This window comes from Pipistrellus kuhlii, unplaced genomic scaffold (genome assembly GCF_014108245.1).
Source record: "Pipistrellus kuhlii isolate mPipKuh1 unplaced genomic scaffold, mPipKuh1.p scaffold_m20_p_3, whole genome shotgun sequence".
Taxonomy (NCBI): Eukaryota; Metazoa; Chordata; class Mammalia; order Chiroptera; family Vespertilionidae; genus Pipistrellus; species Pipistrellus kuhlii.
Window position 1 is genome coordinate 151,901,304 of NW_023425529.1, and position 22,678 is coordinate 151,923,981.

The window sequence follows — 22,678 nt, forward strand, 5'->3', positions numbered from 1 at the left end:
GAGTGAAGATATTTTTTCCCCCCATTGATTTTAGTGTGGAAGGGAGGGGAGAGAGAGAGATGGGTGACAGAGATAATATCGATTGGTTGCCTCCCACATGTGCCCACCTGGGGCAGGGATTGGACCTGCAACCAGGTAAGTGCCCTTGAGTGGGAATTGAACCCAAGACCCTCTGATGTGCAGGCTGATGCTCTGACCACAGAGCCCCACCAGTCAGGGCTCACATACCCATTTGTAAATCAGATTAGATTCTCAATTAGGATTTGTTGATGTCTTTCATGACATCCTAAACTAACTGTTTGGTTTTAGAAAACTATATTATTTTTCTTAACAATTTTTGATTTTTTAAATTAAAATAAAATACTCATGCTATCTTTTCCTGGTAAGAAATGCAAACTTTAAAAAAGTCTTTACTTCTAATTCAGGCTGGTGGGACTTCACTTTCTGTCCCAAATTTTCATGGAAGAGAAACATTTATAACAACAACAAAAATAGCAAACCAATATTCTGATGGAAAGTGGAGGTGGGATTATGGTGCTAGAAACTGAGGAATTTCTGAAAGATAGATAGCCAATGGGATCATTCAATAGAAAGCCCCAGTCTAAAACATGGTTGCAAAAGGTGGGAGACCCTCCAGGAGAGAAAAATCTAGAGCAGGAAGAGGCCCTGGGGCAATTGACAAGATGTCTGGTTAGGAAACCTCATTTTGATCATTCAGCCAGGTGTCCTCCCTGAAAAGTGTCCATCAGCAGTGGGAATGAATGGTTGGGAAACTGATAGAGTCATATCTGAGCATTCTTTGGTAGTTATAAAGATCTAGAGGCCTGGTGCACAAAATTCATGCTGGGGGTGTGTGTGTCCCTCAGCCTGACCTGCATTGTCTCCAATCTGGGAGCCCTCAGGGGATGTCCTACTGACAATTAAGGCCTACTCCTTGTGGTTCTCTGCTTTCTGCAGGGCCTGCCTGCTCCACACCAGTGACTGCCAAGCAGGCCGTGGTGGGAACTGCCTGCAGCTGTACTTGCCTGCTCCCTGTTTGCTGGGTGAAGGCCAACAGGCCATGCTGGGAGCTGCCTCCTCCCTGATGTCAGTCTCCATGAAAGTGATGAGGTTAATTTGCATACTCATTCCTGATTGGCTGGTGGGCATTGCAAAGTGACAGTCAATTTGAATATTTCTCTTTTATTAGTGTAGATTAGTGTAGATGAGGTAGATCTCTACATATTGACAGAGAACATCTCTAAGCCATACTATATATATATACAAGATTGAAGGCGACCATGTAGAATGACATATAGCATAATAATGCTATTAATGGTTTTAAAATATCACACTAAAAGATTTCATATTTTTATGGTTACATACTTTAAATAAAAGCATAGACCAGGAGTTCTTAACAGTGGCACTCTTCACCTTTCCCCTCTCCCCCACTAATTTTGCCATACAAAAGTAATCATGAATAAATGTGTCATAGTGCTACACATTTAGTTTTACAAAATGAAATTGGAGCAAATATAATAATATACTGACATAAAAAAATCAATTTTCTATGGATAAAATTGCTCTTGAGACTTTAGACTCTTTATATAAAATAGAAGGATTCTTTTCGTTTTTCTTCTTTTTTTTTCCTTCTTTTTCCTTCTTATAAATAGGATTTTATCTGCTTGTTTGAAAATTAATTTCTTCCAGTTCTTCAAATCTAGATTGATGCAATTGGCAATCCTTCCTTTAACTTTTCAGTCTGTAAAGATAATTTATGTTTGTTGGTAAAGCTAGAGAATTTGGTTAGGTTTGCTGCATACTGAAGTCTGGTCAAATTGTGTGAGTCGCTGCTGTTCTCAGGCAAGAACACATTTAATCTTTATTTTGTCATCCTCCAGTGTTCTACCTAGTGTTTGCATTGAAGGATATTACAAGGAAAACTCAGATATTCATGGTTATTATAAATAATGCCCACATAACTACAGATCTTGTTGAAGTGATAGATTTTAAGTAATCTCCCAGCATGAAAACAACTTTAAAGTTGCTGTGTTCCCTATCTTTCTCAGTTTGTACTAGTTTAGAAGGTATTTAAAAACTTTGACTCGGATCTGGGGTAACCTACTTTTTTAACACTAAGATTCAATTTATTTCAGAAGGATAGGGACCAAGCACAGTGTCTTTTCAGCATATTTTAGGCATCTGATGGATTAATAGAAAAATTTCCACAAATTCAGAGTTTTAAAATTCTGGTATAATTTTTTTTTTAAATGAAAACAGCACTGTTTTTTATTTTTACACCACTGAATTGAAAGAATAAAAAAAGAACTACAGTTGGTATGAAGTATTAGGCAGACAATCTATACAGATTGGGAATACTACTTTTACCATCTTCTACAGCTGCTTGCTTCTGCTTTTTCATTCACTGACATTTCATCCCTGTCCGCTACTGTGTCTTCTGATGTAGACTGGACATGGCCCTCTTACTGTCCTCTAGTGTAGGTGGGAGTGCTGTACTTTAAAAGGATAGATTTAAACTGCAACAGAGGTGCATCTGTACGGACACCCATTGGGTCAAAATGAGTTCGGCTCACTCTAAAGCCTGCTTGAGAAAGATAGCACAGAAACTTTTTTAATTTTGGCATATTCATTTCTTTAATGCTGTGTCTGTGGATGTTGTAATAAAAGGGAGGATGTTCAGTACTGGAATCAGTCTTTTGTTTCTTGGCTAAATTTGTGATTTTTTCAGTACATTTTCTTTTTCCTTGTGCAATGTAATTATCTGTTGTGATATCATCTGTAGTTTTAATAGATATATCACATTCTTGCTTGGTGAGATTTGAAGGTGAATGAACTGAAAACTGACTTTGAGGATTACACTCTGACTCAAAGATTAATGTCTTTATTAGGGGCTGAATGTCATCTAAACCATGGTGAAGAGATTCAAATAGCATTCTTTTGAGAAATCCAGTATTGAAGAGGGAGCTTGACCATAGAGGTCCAAGTTCTATTGCTGCTTCCAGGCATGCTTCCATGACAGTTACAGGCATGCTTCCATGACAGTTACAGGGCAGCTGTCTATACGGTTTTCTTCTACTATATTACCATCCTTCTGAAAAATTCTCTCTTCACACTACTGACAATGTATCAGATACTGTATCTTCTTGGCTGTTTCATCTGCAGAAGTAGGCCCCCTCAAAACTCTCACAACCACCAAGACAAAATGTTCCAGAGCCACTGCAAATAATACTTCTATGCCTTTGTTACATTCAGCTGCAGCTCATAGGCTTTTACAGCTCCTCTGCTTTTCCTTCTGGTTTTCTCTTTCCTTCTCATTGTAGAATTTCCAGTTAGTTGACTTTCCTGTAGTTCTTGGGGTAATGTCCATTTTGTATTTTAGTTGTATTTTATTGAAATTGTTGTGTGAGGCTGCAGTTAGGTGTTACCTATGGCGCCATCTTGGATTCTCTCATAATTTTTATCTATATCCAAGCATTTAAATTCATTTTTAAGATGTCAATAAGGATGACTTTTTTTTGTCCTGTTAAGTTGAAAAACACACCTTGATACAAGTAATATTCTTCTCTTTATCTAAAGAATGAAAGTGTTCAAAATATAAAACTAAATGCTTGAGGAAGAAACTAATAATTTTTAAAAACTTGGAAACTTTCCTATTGGAAAAGTTTATGAAGACTGTTTTACTTCTAATTTTAGTATTTAAATTGCCTTTCTTTTTGAAACTATATCCATCTTATTTAATTGATCAGTTTACTTTAGTTTAAACTGTTCATGATTGTTATATATATTTGAACTATATAAAAAGGAATTTATATTTTTCAAGATGTTGAACTTTTTGAAACATAATACCTCTAGTCAGCTTAGTCAAGTTAAGTCATCCTTCAGAAAAGCATCTGTAGTGCTTGAATAGCTTGTTTTGTATTAAGATAAAGACATCACCTCATACATTTAGTACAACAATAACAGCAAAATTGAAATTGAGTTTCAAAAGTTTTTAAACTATTCTTTCCTAGTTGACTCATTCATAGCTTCTTAGGAGCTGAAGCAGCAGATGATTCTAGTTTTTCATATCAAATGGCTTTGGCCAGCATTTTGCCAGTACTGACCCTGGACTAGACTGTGGGATTGTTGAGCTTCTAATATACTTTTCTCCCCTAAGTAAGGTTTGTTTCTAAGAAATAGAAGAAAGGAAACCAACCAACTCTTTCTTTACAAAGAAAGGTGTGTGTTTTGCCTTTCTTTGTAAATTCCGTAGGCAGTCTTGACCTGCTTTTGATATTTAATTTATTTGAACTTCAATATACTGGTTTATTCAGCCAATATATTCATCTCCTAAAACATCTTAGGTTTTGAGCTACCTTCTCAGTATGATTACAAAGAATTTGTGATAACATAGGAAAAAATGTCTATTATGATGTTAAAAAACAAGAGGATGCAAAATTATATATGCGATATGGTTACAAAAGTATATTTAGAGAAAAGACTGGGAATATATGTCAAATGCAATTAGGATTATCTTTTTACTTTTTGATGCATATTCATTGTAGAAATTTTGGACATATAAATATAAACATGTGTGTATATATATCTTTTCATTCCCCCCCCCCCCCCCCCCCCCGTACAACCCTCATTTCCCATATGTAATGCTGAGAGGAGAAGGTTTAATATTGTGCAGTTAGACTTTTACCACACAGACAATAGCTAGACAATGAAAATTATTAAATAAATCTCCATTCATTTGTACATTTAAGCTTTTAGCACATGACACTGTGCTGAAGGAGATTAATAAAAAGAATTTTAAGACACAACTTCTGTCTAGCAGGACCTTATCATATCAAGGAGAAGAATGTGTAAATTATAACAGACATATAATTTTTTTTTATTTAACAAATCTTTATTGTTTAGATTATTACAGTTGTTTCTCCTCTCCCCCCCCCCACATAGCTCCCCTCCACCCAGTTCCTAACCCACCCTCTGCCCTTACACTCCCCCCCCCCTGCATTGTCCTCATCCATAGGTGTATGATTTTTGTCCAGTCTCTTCCTGCACCCCCATACTCCTTTCCCCCTGAGAATTATCAGTCCATTCCCTTTCTATGCCCCTGATTCTATTATATTCACCAGTTTATTCTGTTCCTCAAATTTTTAATTCACTTAAGTTTTAGGTTCACTTGTTGATAGATATGTATTTGTTGTTCATAATTTTTATCTTTACTTTTTTCTTCTTAAAGAAAACCTTTCAGCATTTCATATAATACTGGTTTGGTAGTGATGAACTCCTTTAGCTTTTTCTTATCTGTGAATCTGACCTTCCATTCTGAATGATAGCTTTGCTGGGTAGAGTATTCTTGGTTGTAGTTGCTTGCTATTCATCACTGAATATTTCTTGCCACTCCCTTCTGGCCTGCATAGTTTCTGTTGAGAAATCAGCTGACAATCGTATGGATGCTCCCTTATAGGTAACTAACTATTTTTCTCTTGCTGCTTTTAATATTTTCTCTTTATCTTTTGCTCTTGGCATTTTAATTATGATGTGTGTTGGTGTGGTCCTCTTTGGATTTCTTTTGTTTGAGTTTCTGTGCCCTTCCTGGACTTGTAAGTCTGTATCTTTCACCAGATGGGTGAAGTTTTCAGTCATTATTTCTTCAAATAGGTTTTCATTATCTTGCTCTCTTTCTTCTTCTGGCACACTCATAATTCTGATCTTGGTACGATTGAGTTATCCCAGAGGCTTCTTACACTGTCTTCAACTTTTTGGATTCTTTTTGTTTGTCTGATTTTTTTTTCTTTTTTGTTTTTCAAATCTTTGACTTGATTCTTGCGTTTCTCTAGTCTGCTGTTAGGTCTCTGTATAATATTTTTTTTATTTCAGTCAGTGTATGTTTAATTTCTAGTTGGTTTTTTTTTCTTATCCTCAAGGGTCTCACTCAATTTATCATCCTTTTCTATGAAATTCTTGAAAAACCTTATAACCATGGTTTTGAATTCTGTATCCATTCGTTCCCCCCCCTCCCCATTTCTTTTGTTTGTGACCTGTTACTCCGTCTCCACATTTTCACTGCTTTCCTGTATTGGTAGGGTGGCTTTGTGTGGTAGGTGTCCTTTATGGCCCAGTGGGTCGGTCTCACCAGTTACCTGAGGTGGACACTCTTGGTGCACCCCTTTGTGGACTGTGTGTACAGCCTTGTTGTAGTTAAGTCTTAATTGTTGTTGGTATCACTGGGAGGAATTGATCTCCAGGCAAATTGGCTGTGAGAATCAGCTGTATCTACGCTGGGAGTCCTGTGCTGGAGACTGCCTTATAGGACCAGACTTGCAAAATCCAAAAGGCTCTGTGCTCAGCTTGGATGGAGCAGAGTATCAGGGCTGAGAAGACAGTCTTGGCTTCCTGTCAACCCTGCCCTTGTGTGCGCCTCCAGATTTCTGCCTTCTTCTGCACCCCTGAGTTTCCACCTGACAGTCCTGATCCCCCTGTAAGAGCGTGGATCCACGGGGTTTTGCCTGGAACTGGGATTCAGTGCAGTTGGAACTGGGGTTTAGTACAGTCAGGAGCTTCTGACTCCCTTCCGCTAAGGAAAGCTACCGTGTTTCCCGGAAAATAAAACATCCTCTGAAAATAAGACCTACTTACAGGTTTCCTTCTGAGTGAAATATAAGGCATCCCCCTTCTGAAAATAAGGCCCCCCTAGGCTCTGTCTCAGAATGAAAATTAGTTTACCGTAAACTGGTCGCTAGGGCCTCCCTGACTGGCATCTAGCAACCAGTGATGTTACGCAGAGTCCTGACATCACTGCTGTGTGGAGGCAGAGCAGAGGTCGGAGCTGTGAGCGCAGGGCGAGAGAGAGGAGGAGACTTTCGCAGATGTGTGTAGAAGAACAGGATTAGAGCGGATGGGACGTGGCGAAGGTGGTGAGTGCTGGTCTGTCTCTGGTGACACTACCTGATGCTCGTGGCCGCCCTCATGATGACTGAAGGTTCTCAGTCAGTGGCAGACCCTGCTCCAGCCAAGATCCAGGCCCCAGCAAGCCCAGTGAGAGTCCCCAGGCAGGCCCCAGGGGGTAAATGTCTGATAAAGGAGTAGGGGGGATGTCTGGTGATGGTGTTCAGTGGCACAGGGGTGAGGGGAGGGGTATCACTTAAAATGACACAGGAGGATCAGAGGGGGCAATCAAAATGACACAGGAGGATCAAAAGGGGTTACTAAAATGGTAATCCCCCCTCTGATTCTCCTGTGCCATTTTGATTCCCCCCTCTGATCCCCACAGTGTCATTTTAAGTGGTCCCCCTCCCCCCACCTTGATACCCCAATTCCTTTTTTTACCCCTAGAAATGAGCTCAAAAAGAAAAAGCTACTTCGTGGAGTACAAGAAAGGAATTGTGGAAGACTTTTGGGGCCAAAATCTTACTGCTTTCTGCAAAGAGATGTTGAATATTCGATTGGTCTGAAAATGGCGAGCAGAGTATGGTAATGTCATTGAACAAGTGGACAAGGGAAATGCTAAAAAGCGCAAGTGTGGATCAGGTCAGCAACCATTATTTTCTGAGCTGGAAGACCTGATTTGTGAATGGGTTGTTGACAGGAGAGCAAGGCTTTGGTTGTGAATAGGGCTCAGATTCAAGAATTTGCCCTTGCAATGGCACCACAGTTTGACGTAGCCCCCAAAGACTTGAAAGCATCACAACACTGGCTGGATAATTTCCTTCAGCGAAGTGAACTGTCTTTAAGAAGATCTACAATATTGTTTAGGTTGGAAGATACTCAAGTTATTAAGCGAGCACTTGTATTCAAGTCCTTTATTGATGATGCTGACTTCTCTAAATACAATCTTTCCAACATGATTGCTATGGATGAAACTGCAGTGTTTATGGGCCAATCATCTCAAACAACAATTGGACAGCGGGGTACATTCCCTCCACTGCTTACGAAAGTGCACGTTTCCTGTATTTTGGCAACTCGTCTGGATGGCATTAAAACCCCACCTTCTTTTTTTTTTTTATTATTAAATATATTTTATTGATATTTTTTTTACAGAGAGGAAGGGAGAGAGATAGAGAGCTAGAAATGTCGATGAGAGAGAAACATCGACCAGCTGCCTCTTGCACACCCCCTACTGGGGATGTGCCCACAACCATGGTACATGCCCTTGATCGGAATCGAACCTGGGACCTTTCAGTCCGCAGACTGATGCTCTACCACTGAACCAAACCGGCTTCGGCTAAAACCCCACCTTTAATCATTTCTAAGGGCAAGAAGGAAAAGATTGAATGTGTTTTGGGCATTTTTATTCTTGAAACTGAAAAAGCCTGGGCCACACAAGCAGTTATAAGGAAGTGGGTTGATTTAATGCTGCCACTTGTTATGCGAGGGAGCCAAAGAGGTCTGCTACTCTGGGATGCAGCCAGCACTCATTGCGCTAAAGACATGAAGACATTTCTTCACGAAAGAAAAATAGATCAGATAATGATTCCCGCAGGAATGACGGCCTATCTCCAGACTCTTGATATTGCAGTAAACAAGCCATTCAAAGACAATTTGGGCATGGAAATTAATGACTATATTGAAAATAGAATGGAGAGAAATCAGCGTGGAAATTTTGTGGAACCTAAACTGCAAGAAGTTGTGACTTGGGTGAAGAATTCATGGGAGAAAATCACTGACAGTTGTATTGCAAATGCACTGCGAGCAGGCTACCTTGACTAGAAGTACTCATTTAAAGATAGTGCTATTGCTAAACATGAGAGATTTGGTCCACTGATTCTGAAAGAAATGGAGTCACAAGAAATTCACCAGGAAATTCAGGAATTGGATTGTTATGATGATGTTCCAGAAGATGATGATATGATTGTCATTGAATAAATGAGTAAATTCTTGATACTGTAGGATTCACAGTTTATCTGGTTTGTGTGGACAACTACCGTACTACTGTACCGTATACAGGTAATAAATTTCCTTTATTTTCATTTAACAATAAATTTGAACCGTATTCTTCTTCATGGAAAAATAAGACATCCCCTGAAAATAAGACCTAGTGCATCTTTGGGAGCAAAAATTAATATAAGACACTGTCTTATTTTCGGGGAAACAGAGTAGCAGCAACCTCTGCAGTCAGTCTTCTCTGCACACACTCGCGCCAGTGCATGCCTCCAGACCCCTACCCCCTGCAGTTATTCCGAGTCTCCGTGTGCCTTTCTCTCTGCCTGAGAGTCCAGACTCCCCCCATATGAGCCTGGGTCCACAGGATTTCGCCTGGAACTGGGGTTCAGTGCAGTCGGAACTGGGGTTCAGTGCAGTCAGGGGCTTCCTTCTACCTCCTGCCAGAGAAAGCCAGCCAGGCACTCAGCCGCCCTTCCTCTCTGCATGCGTGTCTCTGTACCTGAGCCCTTTGCAGCTCTTATTCTCCGTGAGCTTTTCTCATTCCTTCTAATTGTAGAACTTCCACTCAGCCATCTTTCTTGTGGTTCTGGATGATGTCTGTTCTGTCTTTTAGTTGTAGTTTTGAAATTGTGTGAGGCAGCAGTTCAGGTGCTTCCCTATGCCGCCATTTTGGTTTCTCCCAGACATAAAATCTTTAAAGCAGTCTAAATAACATTGCTGGGCAGGATACAATTAAATGGCCAAAATTTGTGCTAAGTTCTGTTGAAATTCACATTAATGGAAATGAAGAAGCTGAAATACTTGGGAAAGGAGGGAAATAAAATATATATAGAATAAGCATGGATTTAACCTTAAATACTTTATCCCCACCTGATTAATGCATTCTTTTAAAAATATATTTTTTATTGAATTTATTGGGGTGACGTTGGTTAGTAAAATTATATAGGTTTCAGGTATATTATTCTATAATACTGTGTTTCCCAAACTTTTGACATATGTGTACCCCTTCTATAATTTTTGTAATGCTGAGTAATCCTTGTACTCATGAGAATGTAGAATTAGGCGCAGCTAAGCATGGTGCAGTGCATATACCCACCAAACTCCGGTGCAATGCATAACCCCACCAAACTCTTCCCGTACCCCTGTGGGTACGCGTACCACTTTGGGAAACACTGGAGTATCATCTATATATTTATTGTGTGTTCATCACCCAAAGTTAAGTCTCCTTCCATCACCATTTATCCCTCCTTTACTCTTTTCTATCTTCCTGCACCCCCTTGTTCCGTAGCAATCACCAAACTGTTGTCTGTGTCTATGAGGTGTTTTTGTTTATTTTTTTGCTTAATTACTTCCCCTTTTTCACTCAAAACTGCCTCTCCCTCCAAAACACACACACACACACACACGCATACACACACACAGAGAAGAAAAAAACACAAAACTCCCACCCCTCTGAGAGTGGTCAGCCTGTTCTCTGCATCTGTGAGTATGTTTCTTTTTGGTTTGTTAGTTTATTTTATACTTTAGATAGCATATATGAGTGAAATCATATGGCACTTAGTTGTTTTTTTTTCTGCATGTTTATCTATTCCATTGATCTATGTGTCTGTTTTTATGCCAGTACCATGCTGTTTTGATTACTAATACCTTGAGTATAGTTTGATATCGGTTGTATGATTCCTTCAACTTTGTTCTTCTTTTTCGGGATTGCTGTGGCTATTCAGGTTCTTTTGTGGTTCCAAATACATTTTTGGAATTTTTTTTCTAGTTCTATGAAATATGTCATTATTATCTTGATAGGAATCACATTGAATCTTTAGATTGATTTTTAAAAAAAATATATTTTATTGATTTTTGTACAGAGAGGAAGGGAGAGAGATAGAATGTTAGAAACATAAATGAGAGAGAGTCATAAATCAGCTGCTTTCTGCACACCCCCTACTTGGGATATGCCCGCAACCAAGGTACATGCCCTTGACCGGAATCGAATCCGGGGCCCTTCAGTCCCCAAGCCGACGCTCTATCCATTGAGCCAAACTGGTCCCGGCTCTTTAGATTGCTTTTAATGGTGTTAATTTTTTCTATGAACAAATTATATGCTTACACTTACTTGTATCTTCTTTAATACATCTTTGGTTAAATTTATCCCAAGGTTTTTTTTTTGTTGTTTTGTTTTGTTTTTTAATGCAATTATAAATGGGACTGTTTTCTTGGTTTCCTTTTCTGATTGTTCATTATTGGTATATAAAAATACAAATGATTTCTGAATATTTATTTTTTATGTTGCTACTTTACTGAATTTATCAGTTCTAGTAGTTTTTTTTTTGTGTGTGTGTGTGGGATCTTTATTTTTATTTATTTTTGTTGGGATTTTTAGAGTTCTCTATACTGTATCTTGTGTTATTTTTTTAAAGGATTATTTATTCAATATATTTCTTATAGAAAAAACCACAATGACAGTTATAGTAAAGAAATTTGCTACTAATAGAATTTGAACTGGGCACAGGGTAATAGAGGAGGGGGCATTCTGGTCTGAGAGAAGGGGAGCAATTTGAGTTTAGAAATAAACAAGACAAAGACAACCACAAGGAGAGCCTTACTTTGAACATGGAAATATTTAGGATCCCTGAGCATGCCTGTCTTTCCTTGAAGCAGATAGTTTTAAAGAGATTGCAGAGCATATATATGTATTCTATATTAACATATTGATCTGTAAATCCTTCAGGCAGAAAACTTTTACCATTTAATACATAATCTAATTTTTTACTTCATTGGAAAATATGTTAAATTGATAAAGAAAAATCTGAGCTTTCTAAAAGACTATTTTCTTTGTTTACTTTTTTTGAAGATATCATTTAAAACAAAATGCTTCTTTAAAAATTATTTCACAGCTGAAACAATAAGCAAAAGTATGGACCAATTTAGTCTTTTAGAGGGGTAGCAGGGTGGATCACAATTGTCTAGGTATATGAATGTATTCCAATTTTTATATATATTTTATAGAATAAGTTGAAACTGATTGGGAGTTCCTTCAACTGGAAAACTGATAGGAAAAACCATTTCAAAAATATGAGTGGCTTCATTATTTTAAAAGAATAGTTTCTTTTAGAAGTAAGCAGCTTACTCTTTTCTGTAGTGAATGCCTCGCCTATATTAAACAAAAAACAGATTTAAAATATTGTAAAGTGAGTAGTATTCAAAATGGAGCATATATTCCTTAGTTTTTAGTAGTTTTAGGACTTATGCACATAACAGTTTTGTTTTTTTTATTCTTCAGGAATAAAGGTAAAGTAGATAAGGATTAAATGTGAGAGTATTTAAGTGATTCTCAGAATTTTCTGATTCATGTGTGGTGATATTGAACTCTTTAGTCTTGGGCTTTAATTTGTGCGTGGTGCTGACCTGATGCTGTGCAGGGACATTCACTGCATCCCTTCATTCAGTCCTTCTCATTATCCCCACTTCCTGGGGAGCTTGCTTAGAACTGAGCATGAGCTCTTGTTATTAAAATATTGGGCGACCCTGCCTACATGTAACACATTAGTTTTGATATAAGATTTATGTATAGCAAAACCAAATTGGAGGCTCTAGTTATTTTTGCTGTGACTTTACTAATCAAATTGGTAGGGAATATTATGGAAATTATTAGGTTACACAGAGGATCAGGCTTATAATAAATGAACTTATAGTTAATATAGTTCCTGAGCTTATTTGTTCCATTGTATTTTTTTAGTGCATATCCAAAAAGAAATCTGACTCCATAAATGACACGTGAAACAATCATTGCAGTGTTGTGTGTATTTGTCGATGGTGGTAGTTCTTTTTGCTGGGAGCATCTGCTAACGCAGAGGTTTGTCTCTTCAGGTTCACGTGAAGATGGCGGACGAGGCTGTGTGTGTTGGCCCGGCTCCCACCAATAAAAGCTACCTCAACATGGAGGCCATCCTGGAAGCCATCAGGAAAACCAGGGCCCAAGCTGTGAGTCGGAACTACAATAATCTCTCTCCTGCAGCTGTTTCATATGTAGTTGAGCAGAAAGCTAGAGTTTGTATCTTAAAAAGAAAATAAGAAAGTATGATTGAAAATACTGTTGCAGTTCATGTCACATGAGTTAAATGTGGCTGAATTTGCTACTGGAAATCAAAGGCTTTGTGGCATCTGGCAGTGTTGGTCGCCGATCCTGCAGGTGGCTGCTGGATTCAGCTTTCACACCAGGGAGCAGTTTCAGTTCATTTCCAAATTTGCTAGCGGAAAAAAAAAAAAAAATCCCAATTAGTTTTGAGTATTAACCCTTTCCATGTAATAAGAGCATTAAAAACACACACACAAAAAACCTCTGTATTATAAACAGAATCCAAAAGACCCCAGTTTAAATTATATTTTAGTCACTTAAAAATTATGTACACCTAGATATACTTCAAGAAATATAAACAATGTAATTGGTAATGATTTTACTTGGATTATGTCAATAGGTTGCTTGGAGGAATCAGTAATTCTGCCCACCCCCATTCTGTTTGAATGAAGTATAATCCAAGGAAAGATGGGTTTCTGACATCAGAAATAGTGTTTTGTTGTTGTGTGTGTTTTTATATCAAAACTGATTGCATATAAGGTTAAAACTGTGCAGAGTTATCTCTAAAATTGAATGAAAGCACCTGACACTAGCAATTAACCTGGAGTGCTTCAATTAGTTTTCACATTTTTTTTTAAAGAAATGTATGTTTAAATGATAAGCTGAATTTGTGAACCCACATTATGGATGTTTACAGTTTATTAGTTGAGTTAATGGAAGTAAAACTCTCTTAACTGTAGCTTGTCAAAATGCAATGTTTAGTTGAATGTTTATTATATAAAATGAGACTGGTGGGGTGAAGCTTTTATCCTGTGCTGTAGTGGTTTAAATTATTCTGTTGCATGTTTATAAATAAACCTTGGTTCAGAATTTAAAAATCTTGGATGTATAGCGACTTCTAGATACTGATATCAACCTTTTCAAGAATTTGATTTTCCTTATAGCAGAATTGTTTTACTGGAAACATATTCAATACTGACTGATAACAGAGTGGCTAAGTTTATGTTTGACCAGTGTGGTTGAGGTAAAAAAATCACTTGATTAGAACAGGATGGTAGAATTTAGACTGTAGCAAAGTGGCTTGCATAGCATAGCATAGCATAGCATAAAGAGGTTGTGGATGGCTAAGTGGGGTGAGGAGGAAAAGAAGACTAGATGTTAGAAGAAAAAAACGTACAGAGTAAAAAGAAGTAGTATAAACCAAACTTACATTTTAGTTAGATTTTTCAGAAACTGCTCATTGGTAAAGACTGAGTACATGAATGTTCTCAGGTATAAAATATGTTACTTGGCTTATAACCAGGGTTTTGGAAAGTAGCAGTTCCTGGTACTGTAAAGAGAATGAAAAGTTTTTCAAATCTATCCTGCAAAAGATTTTCTTTAACTTAATTCTTTGATTCACCAGTTATTAGAAAAATTTCCAGACTTGTGGCCAAGGTTAGCCTCAGAAAACAGGGAGAGTGAGAGTTGTGTTGAATAGGGAGTCAAATGCAGGTGGACAGATAGATGGCTCTAATTGTGGTTAGGACAAAGGTCGTGTGCAAGAAGTGATTGTAAAACAGTCTGTGTTTTGTAATCTGAGTCTGTACTCAGGAATGTGAGTGGGAGCTGATCACTATGTGAGAGAAGTAACCTTACTCAAGGGCCCTTGAACAGTTATCCCATACTGCACTGTATATTTTGTTTACTGCTCTCTATGATAAAATTTAAAGTGTCTTTTGTTTTCATTTCTAAGGTGCATCCAGGATATGGATTCCTTTCAGAAAACAAAGAATTTGCCAAATGTTTGGTAAGTTTGTAATGAACCAAAAATTGTTAATTTACATTTCAGAAAGCAGTGTAATGGAGTTGCTTTTGTAAATATGGGTAGTGGTGAATTAGAGAATTTTAACTGACCCAACAATTCTTTGAAAATAGTTTATGAAAAGTAAAGAGTTTTTATTTTGTAACCTGTCTTGATTTGAAGAGTAAACATGGAAAAGTTATAAGATCACCATATACTTAATGAAAGACACTTGTTTATTATAGGTTGCCTTTGACTTTTAAGTTTAAAAAACCCTAGTTTTAACTAAATATGTCAGGGTGTTCAGTGATTTATTAATTATTTTGCCATCTCATTGGAATGTGAAGCTAGAATAAGATTGTTTTTCCCCCCATTTTATTGTATAATGTGGCATTTAAGATCATACTTTACTACCTTCTCTATTTTGAGAAAAGTTTTATTACAATCTGAATATATTCCTGATATCACCATCCTGGTTAGGTGAATTAACCTGTATTTGCTATTAAACTGATTTTCCACGTGTATTTATAATTACATTAAAGATGTTACTGAAACCTTAGTTTTTAGATACTAAAATATGATTATGAATAATGTTACAGAAAGCTCATTGGATCAATTATTATTCTAGGTATTAGATTATCTTAGTTTATTCTAATGTGTTATACTTTGTTTCTATGGTATACTTGGTAATTTGTTCTATGGATTAAAATTATTTATGAATATAATCATTTTCTAGATAAAATTTTCACTTAAAATCTATAAATTTAATTTGGGACAATTCTAAAGGTCATGGAGTTCTATTTTAGAATTATCTATTTTAACCAATTTACTTTACTGATTTAAAATTAAGGCCTGAAGAATATAGTCAGTAAAATTGTAAATAACTATGGATGGCGTCAAGTTAGTATTGGAGATATTGGGAGAACACTTTGTTATATGATAGAATAATCACTAGGCTGTTCATCTGAATCACTAGTTTTCATCTGGAACTAATATAAAATAATATTGAATGTAATCTGTAATTTAAAAATAAAATTAAAAAAAGTAAAATAGAAACAAACTTTAAGGCCTAAGGAAATTGTGAGTTAAGGTCACACAGATGGTAATGGTAACAAGTATCGGGAGAGGGCAAATTTGGGGGAACTATCCAAAGGTCCAGATTCACATTTTCCTATTTATACCTACTTTTTATTTTTTATCTCTTTGTTTGAAATCTTGGCTGAGGTTCTGTCATTATATAAGAAAATAATTTCTATATAATACTGACATTTAAAATGTACTTATACAATGTCATGCGTCAAATTTTAAGTTTGTATAGGTGAGGTGTCTCTAAACTATGGTTCATGGGCCAAGTGGGGCCTGCTGCCTGTGTTTGTAAATTAAGTTTTATTGGCACACAGCCATGCTTGTTCATTTACGTGTGCTCTGGGCTGCTTTTGCTCTACAACAGCAAATTGCGTGGCTGTAACAGATCAAATAGCCTGTGAAGCCTAAAATGTTGATTGTATGACCCTTTATAGAAAAAGTTTGCAAAATCTTGGTAAAAAGGAGTATCTGAGTCCCAAAGAACTTAAATGACATGGCCAATATATTTATTCATGCATTATTTAATAATTTAAAAAAAATGCATATTTGGTATCTACCAGTATGTTCAAGGCATAAAAATGAACCAGATGTGAGTCCTGCTCATGAAGAGCTCATTGTTGTCTTGTAGAAAATAAGACAAGTACACAGATGACTTCAGTTCCGGGAAGAAAATATTATGAGATAATTAAATTCTCCATAATTAAAGATAGGAAAGATTATTTCTATCAGGGGTTTCATGTTAGAGAAAATAATGTAGAGTTTATGACTCCTTCCTTTCTCACTAATTTTCTTCCTAACCTTCTCTATTTCCTTTATCAGGGCTGTGCCTCAGGCAAGCCCAGACTTTATGCTATTCTCAAACATGGCTGGCTCTTTCCTATTCCTTGCCTTTCATCACTCTCCAATGTCCTCTCCTCCCACATTTTCACTTACTATCTAGCCTTGGAGGCACAATTCACATGGGTACCCCTACCAAGAAAGTTTTCTATATCCTTCTGGTGAGATGTAATCTCTTTCCTGTCTTCTAATGCATTTATTTATTTATTTTTTAAATATATATTTTTTATTTCAGAGAGGTTGAGAGAGAGAAACATCAGTGATGAGAGAGAATCATTGACTGGCTGCCTCTTGCACACTGCACATTGGGGATTAAGCCCTGATTAGGAATTGAACCTCAACTTCCTGGTTCACAGGTTGATGTTCAACCACTGAGCCATGCTAGCCAGAGTAGAGCATTTTTTAAAAAAAATTTCTTCTTTTGTCTACCACTTTCCATATTATGTTAAAATTGTGACTGCTTTGTATTTTATTGTCCTCTTGAGACAAAAAATTTGGTTTCAACAGTCTTTCTTTCCCTTTTATTATCTGTCCTAACGATTTCTATATAGTAAATTCAGTGAATGTTTTGGGAGGATTAAATACATATTATTACATTAAGAATTATAAAACAATAACCTGCAAGAAAACATTTCAACTATTACAGAAAGGACTGTTTTATAAATAGAAGGCAGTATTACTGTATATTTTTGTTCATTATGAAAATAGACAGCTAGTGATAGCTAAACCTCTTTTTTGTGTGTGCATCATGGTAAGATTCTTATTTGGGATATAATTTCTCTTATCATTAAAATACGCCCTTTTCCCAAAGAAAAACACTTTTCCCATTGTAGTATCCCATTTAAGATGCTCCTTTTAGAATATCTGGTTATAGTTCGTAAATTCACAATAAAATTATTTATAGATTTTGTTATGCCATATAAATATTGTTTGTGTGATTGGTGACCAACTATTGAAATTTGACAATTATTTTATTCCAAACTGGGTATATTATTAGAATATTGATTTCCAACATAATGGTGATAGATTATTATGTTAGTGGAAACTTTTGCCTAAGACGACTAGTAGAAAATGGGGGGAAATTCCTCCCCCCCCAACTGAGGATTTGTTGATATGTTTATTTGAGAGAGAGAGAGAAAGGTAGAGAGAGAGAGAGAAAAACTTCATTGGTTGCTTCCCTTACATGCCCAACATGCGTCTAACCCGAAACCTAGGTATGTGCTCTGACCAGGAATCGAACCCGAAACCATTTGTTGTATGGGATGAGACTTCAACCAACCAACTGAATCACCCAGCCAGGGTGCAGAATTTTTTTTATGTTTAATACTAATCTTGTGTTTGGAGTTTAATCAAATATGGAGGTTTACTCCCCATTAATTTCTGATTCTATTTAAAAAATATATATTTTATTGATTTATTTTTATTTTATTTATTTATTTATTTATTAATTTATTTTTTACAGAGTGGAAGGGAGAGGGATAGAGAGTTAGAAACATGGATAAGAGAGAAACATCGATCAGCTGCCTCCTGCACACCCCCCACTGGGGATGTGCCCGCAACTAAGGCACATGCCCTTGACTGGAATCCAACCTGGAAGCCTTCAGTCCACAGGCCAGTGCTCTATCCACTGGCCAAACCGTTCAGGGCTGGTTCTATTGTTTTTATTGCTCTTCAAAAACCAGTTTAATGTATAGCCACAGTAGAAAATAGTATGAAGTTTCCTCAAAAAATTAAAAATGGAATTCCTGGGAAAAAGGAGATATATGTAATACTTTAAACAATAAAGAATTAAAAAACAACAGTGTAATGTTTATTTTGCTTATAGAAAAACTTTGTGCTATATTTGATATATTGTTATTTTTAATTAATAGCAATAAACAAAAATGATTTATTGAAAAATATCTTGAAGTTACAGTCTATATTTGCTTTAGAAAGTATACAGTGAGCCAAGAGTAAAAGCATATTAAATTTTTTATAAATTTCATTTAGGGGACATTATTACTTAAGCTTAATTTACACAAAGTGGGAATAGATATCATACAATCTCTGTTGTACAAGATTTAAGTAAAACCATGTCTTATTTGTTTTGCCTAAATAATTCATGGAAAAAACAAAGCTACAAATAAGTCTCATTAGTACTAATTTTCAGTAATTTTAATGTGCTGAGCAAGCAGATTTTATTTTTGAACTGTTTTTTATTCTCTATTTTCCCTCTAGGTTTCTTGTATTCTGAGCCATAAACGAATAGTGATGAGAGGCTATGAGGGCAGTTAGGAGTAAGAAGAGAAATTCTTGTCCTAGCTGGTTTTGCTCAGATAGAGCGTCAGTCTGCTGACTGAAGGGTCTCGGGTTTGATTCCAGTCAAGGATATACATGCCCAGGTTGTGGGCTTGATCCCTAATGGGGGTTGTGCAGGAGGCAGTGATCAATTATTCTTTCTCATCAGTGATGTCTATCTCTCTCCCTTTCTCTCTGAAATCATTAAAAAAAATTAAAAAAAAAAGAAAAAGAAAAGAAATTCTTAGAGTTTACAAGAGAGCTTTGAAAAGTAAAACCACCTGCTCCTGGAAAAGAGGGATAGTAGTTTAAAGGGATAGTGTTCTATCTATCTTTCTGTTTTTTAAAATACAGTTCCCCCATATTTATACATATAAGAAGGTGTCCCCATTTATACATATATGATGGTGTTCCCATAACAGCCAATTTGCATATTGATACAAGCCTAGCAGAGGGCAGGCAGCTAGACCCAAGTTCCGGGGAGGGGGGAGTCTGAGGACAGTGCCGGGCTTCAAAGAAGGAAGTGGAAGCAGCCAAGGGGAGCTCTTCCAATCCCCCTGCAAGGACAACCTACCCCAGTCCCCGCACCTCTGGAGTGACGGGAGGCTGATTGGACAGGGAGAAGACTCAGCCTCGGGGATAGCTGCAGCCTGTACCTTCGACCCTCAGTTTCTTCCCTGCCACCCCTGCCAGTGGCGCTCACCACAATAGCACGCTGATGACCACTTGTCAGCGCCCCAAGGCACCCAGGGTCTGTGGCCCACTGCTGCCGGGCCCCCTCTGCTGGTGCCAGGCATGCCTCTCCTCCCTACAACTCCAGACACGGGTGGAGGCAGGCCTGAGCGGTCCCCCAGGATCAGACCCTTCCCCCCTACAGCAGCAGCACTGTCTCCGCAGAGAAAGCATGCTGAACCTCGCTGGGGCGCGGCTAAACCCACCCTCCTAGCCGGCCCCCACCCCGCTCCAGGAGATTGGAGCCCTGGACCTGAGCAGGTACAACTGCAAAATAGTCATGTACAATTTAAAGAATGGTGACAGGTGGGGAGGTTTGACAGTTACTTCCCCTTCGGCCTAGCCACCCTCCCACTGCCCTAACTCTCTGGCTTCTGCTAGGAATGACCACTGCTACAGGGCTGCTGGCCAGAGCCCGCCCCTCCGAGGCCCGCGGAACCCTCTGCAAAGCTTCCATAGCTACAGTCCCAGGAAACAATCATCCCTTCCTCCCCTAATCAGCACCTGCTATATGTGAGGGTACCCATGAGCTTAGAAATAACAGTCCCTTCCCATTTAGACATCACTCACTTGATCAAACATTTCTAGGTTTATTAGCTCAGAACCTCCTCACCACAACCCAGTGAGGTAGGCGGAGAAGAGAGTACAATTCCCATGGTATATGCATATGTATTCAGAAATGAAGCTCAGAGAGGAAGAGTGTCAAGCCCAGTGGTTCCCAAGGTGCAGCACACACCCCATGGGGGGTGGGGGTGGGGGGTGGCAATTAGATTTTAAGTGGGGACAATTTGAGAATGAATTAACAGTGAATTTTTTGCATTTCTTACATTCTAGGGGGCCTCATCTACAGCATATCCTCCTCCATAATAAAAGGCTAATATGCAAATGACCAAATGGTGGAATGACCAGTCACTATGATGGGTGCTGACCATCATGGGGCAGATACAACGCAGGTGCTGACCCCTGTTGGTCAGCGTGCTCCCATAGTGGAGTGCTGCTCAGCCAGAAGCTGGGCTCTTGGCTGGTGAGCACAGCAGCAGTGGTGGGAGCCTCTCCCACCTCTGTGGCAATGCTAAGGATGTCCAACTGACGGCTTAGGCCCACTAAGCTGTCACTCAGAAATCCCCTCGGGGCTCCTGGACTGTGAGAGGATACGGGCCAGGCTGAGGGACCCCCCCCAAATGCAAGAATTTCATGTACCAGGCCTCTAGTTATCATACAATTTTGGTGCAACATAACATAATTTACAGTAACTCATTTTATGAGAAATTTTTATGTTAGATTTAATAATTTGTGTTTCATGTTTTTGGCTTGCCCATGTATTTAAAAGATGGGTGTATATATGCAGGTAGATAGTGAATTCTATCAGAATGCTCAGCATTGAGGGCATAGAAGGGAACTATGGCAAGCATTCAAGGTTTGATGAATGTATTCTTTTACCTCTTTTCATTGGAGATTTAACAAAATAAGAAATATAACTACTGTGAAAACAGAGTGAGGTGTAACTTTTTAATCCATTGGACTAAGTAGAAAATTTAAAAATAGCTATAACATTCAATGTAGGCAATTGTACAAGTGAATTGTCTTGTTCATGGGAGTGTTAGCTAATTTCAGGTGTTTTTTTTTTTGTTGTTTTTTTTTTGCCAAAATTTGCTTGTAGCTATACAAATTAAGAAGCATATTCTTTGACTTCACAGTTTCACTCTTAAGAATTTCAGTATAAAGATACACTTTTTATTTTAAAATTTTTATTAAATATATTTGAGTGCCCTTAGTCAACATGAACATACAGATTTCAGGTGTGGATATTACAAGATCTTGTATGTTACAAGATCTGTATATTTATCCACCATCCAAAGTCAAATCTTCTGTCACCATATATTAGGATCTCTTCTTCACCCCACCCTCCCTTCCTTCTGGCAGCGGCCACACTGCTGTTTGTAAAGATACACTTTTAAAAATGTTAATTGTAAATTTGTTCATAGAAGCAAAAGTTGGAAATAGCTAAAAAAAATTTTAAGGATAAAAATGAAGAGAATGACACCTACTGTGCAGAGTTTTTGTAAAACTAGAAAAACATATATAGAAAACTTAGCACAAAGTCTGGCATTGCCAGACAAATCATCTTAGTTATTATAGGTGTTAATAACCATTACTTCAGTGGATAGCAAGTGTTATTGAGGAGTTTTTAGGAGAATGAGATAGTTACAATTAGTGTTTTGGGGAAATTAATCTGATAGATCTTATGTATATTTTGGGGTTTTAGGTTTCCCCCCCACCCATTAAGAAAATTAATAACTCAATATAATTATACTGCTATATACACATTCATGATATAGTAGTTTACAAATACTTTGACACATGTGATTTAATTTCATTAATGCAATCATTGAAGTTGGATATTAACTCTGTTGAACAAAAAGAAAACTGAGACTCCTATGCAGTTGCTTGCCAACAATCACACTATGCTAGTAAGTTAACAGAATTAGGACTTGACCTAGGTTGGCTAATCATAAGCACAGAGCAGTTTTAAAAAATCCTACACCCTAGTTGGCTCAGTTGGAAAGAGTGAGAGCATTCAAATAGTAGCCAAATAATGAAGACAAATAACTTTAAGGAACTGAGCCAAAGTCTATAGATATATAATATATCCACTTTATAGCAATATAGGCAACACATGATCAAGTTGTAGGAAAATAACTGTTGTGTGGATAGAAACTTGAAGAAAGCCCTTTGCAAGGTAATTGGTCTTTAGTTATGAGGTTGTAATCCATGGTGTGATGTTATAGCTGTGAAGTGTGTTGTAAGTACTTTGTAACGAAATACTAAAATTCTAAAGTTAGCAAGTTTGTCAATGATTTTATTTAACAACTAGAGGCCTGGTGCACGAAATTTGTGTGTGGGGGGTGGTGTTCCTCAGCCCAGCCTGCACCCTCTCCAATCCTCCAGGGATGTCCAACATCCTTCTCACAATCCAGGTCTGCTGGCTTCCAACTGCTCGCCTGCCTACTTTTCTGATT

General features: G+C 37.6%; 2 protein-coding genes across 5 annotated transcripts in view; one reads left to right on the forward strand and one right to left on the reverse strand.

The window, feature by feature from the left end:
• PCCA (propionyl-CoA carboxylase subunit alpha) overlaps window positions 1-22,678 on the forward strand; it is a 348,233-nt gene that overhangs the window by 49,145 nt on the left and 276,410 nt on the right. For all 4 annotated transcript variants that reach the window (XM_036454630.2, XM_045588766.1, XM_045588767.1 and 1 more), the window contains 2 exons: window positions 12,736-12,849; window positions 14,679-14,732. In XM_036454630.2, coding sequence (XP_036310523.1) covers window positions 12,736-12,849; window positions 14,679-14,732 — 168 coding nt within the window. The remainder of the gene's footprint in view (window positions 1-12,735; window positions 12,850-14,678; window positions 14,733-22,678) is intronic.
• Window positions 2,448-3,260, reverse strand: LOC118728278 (TRMT1-like protein). The gene has a single exon (XM_036454636.2). It carries the CDS (start codon window positions 3,027-3,029, stop codon window positions 2,463-2,465), a length of 567 nt encoding a protein of 188 aa, XP_036310529.1. The 5' UTR covers window positions 3,030-3,260; the 3' UTR covers window positions 2,448-2,462.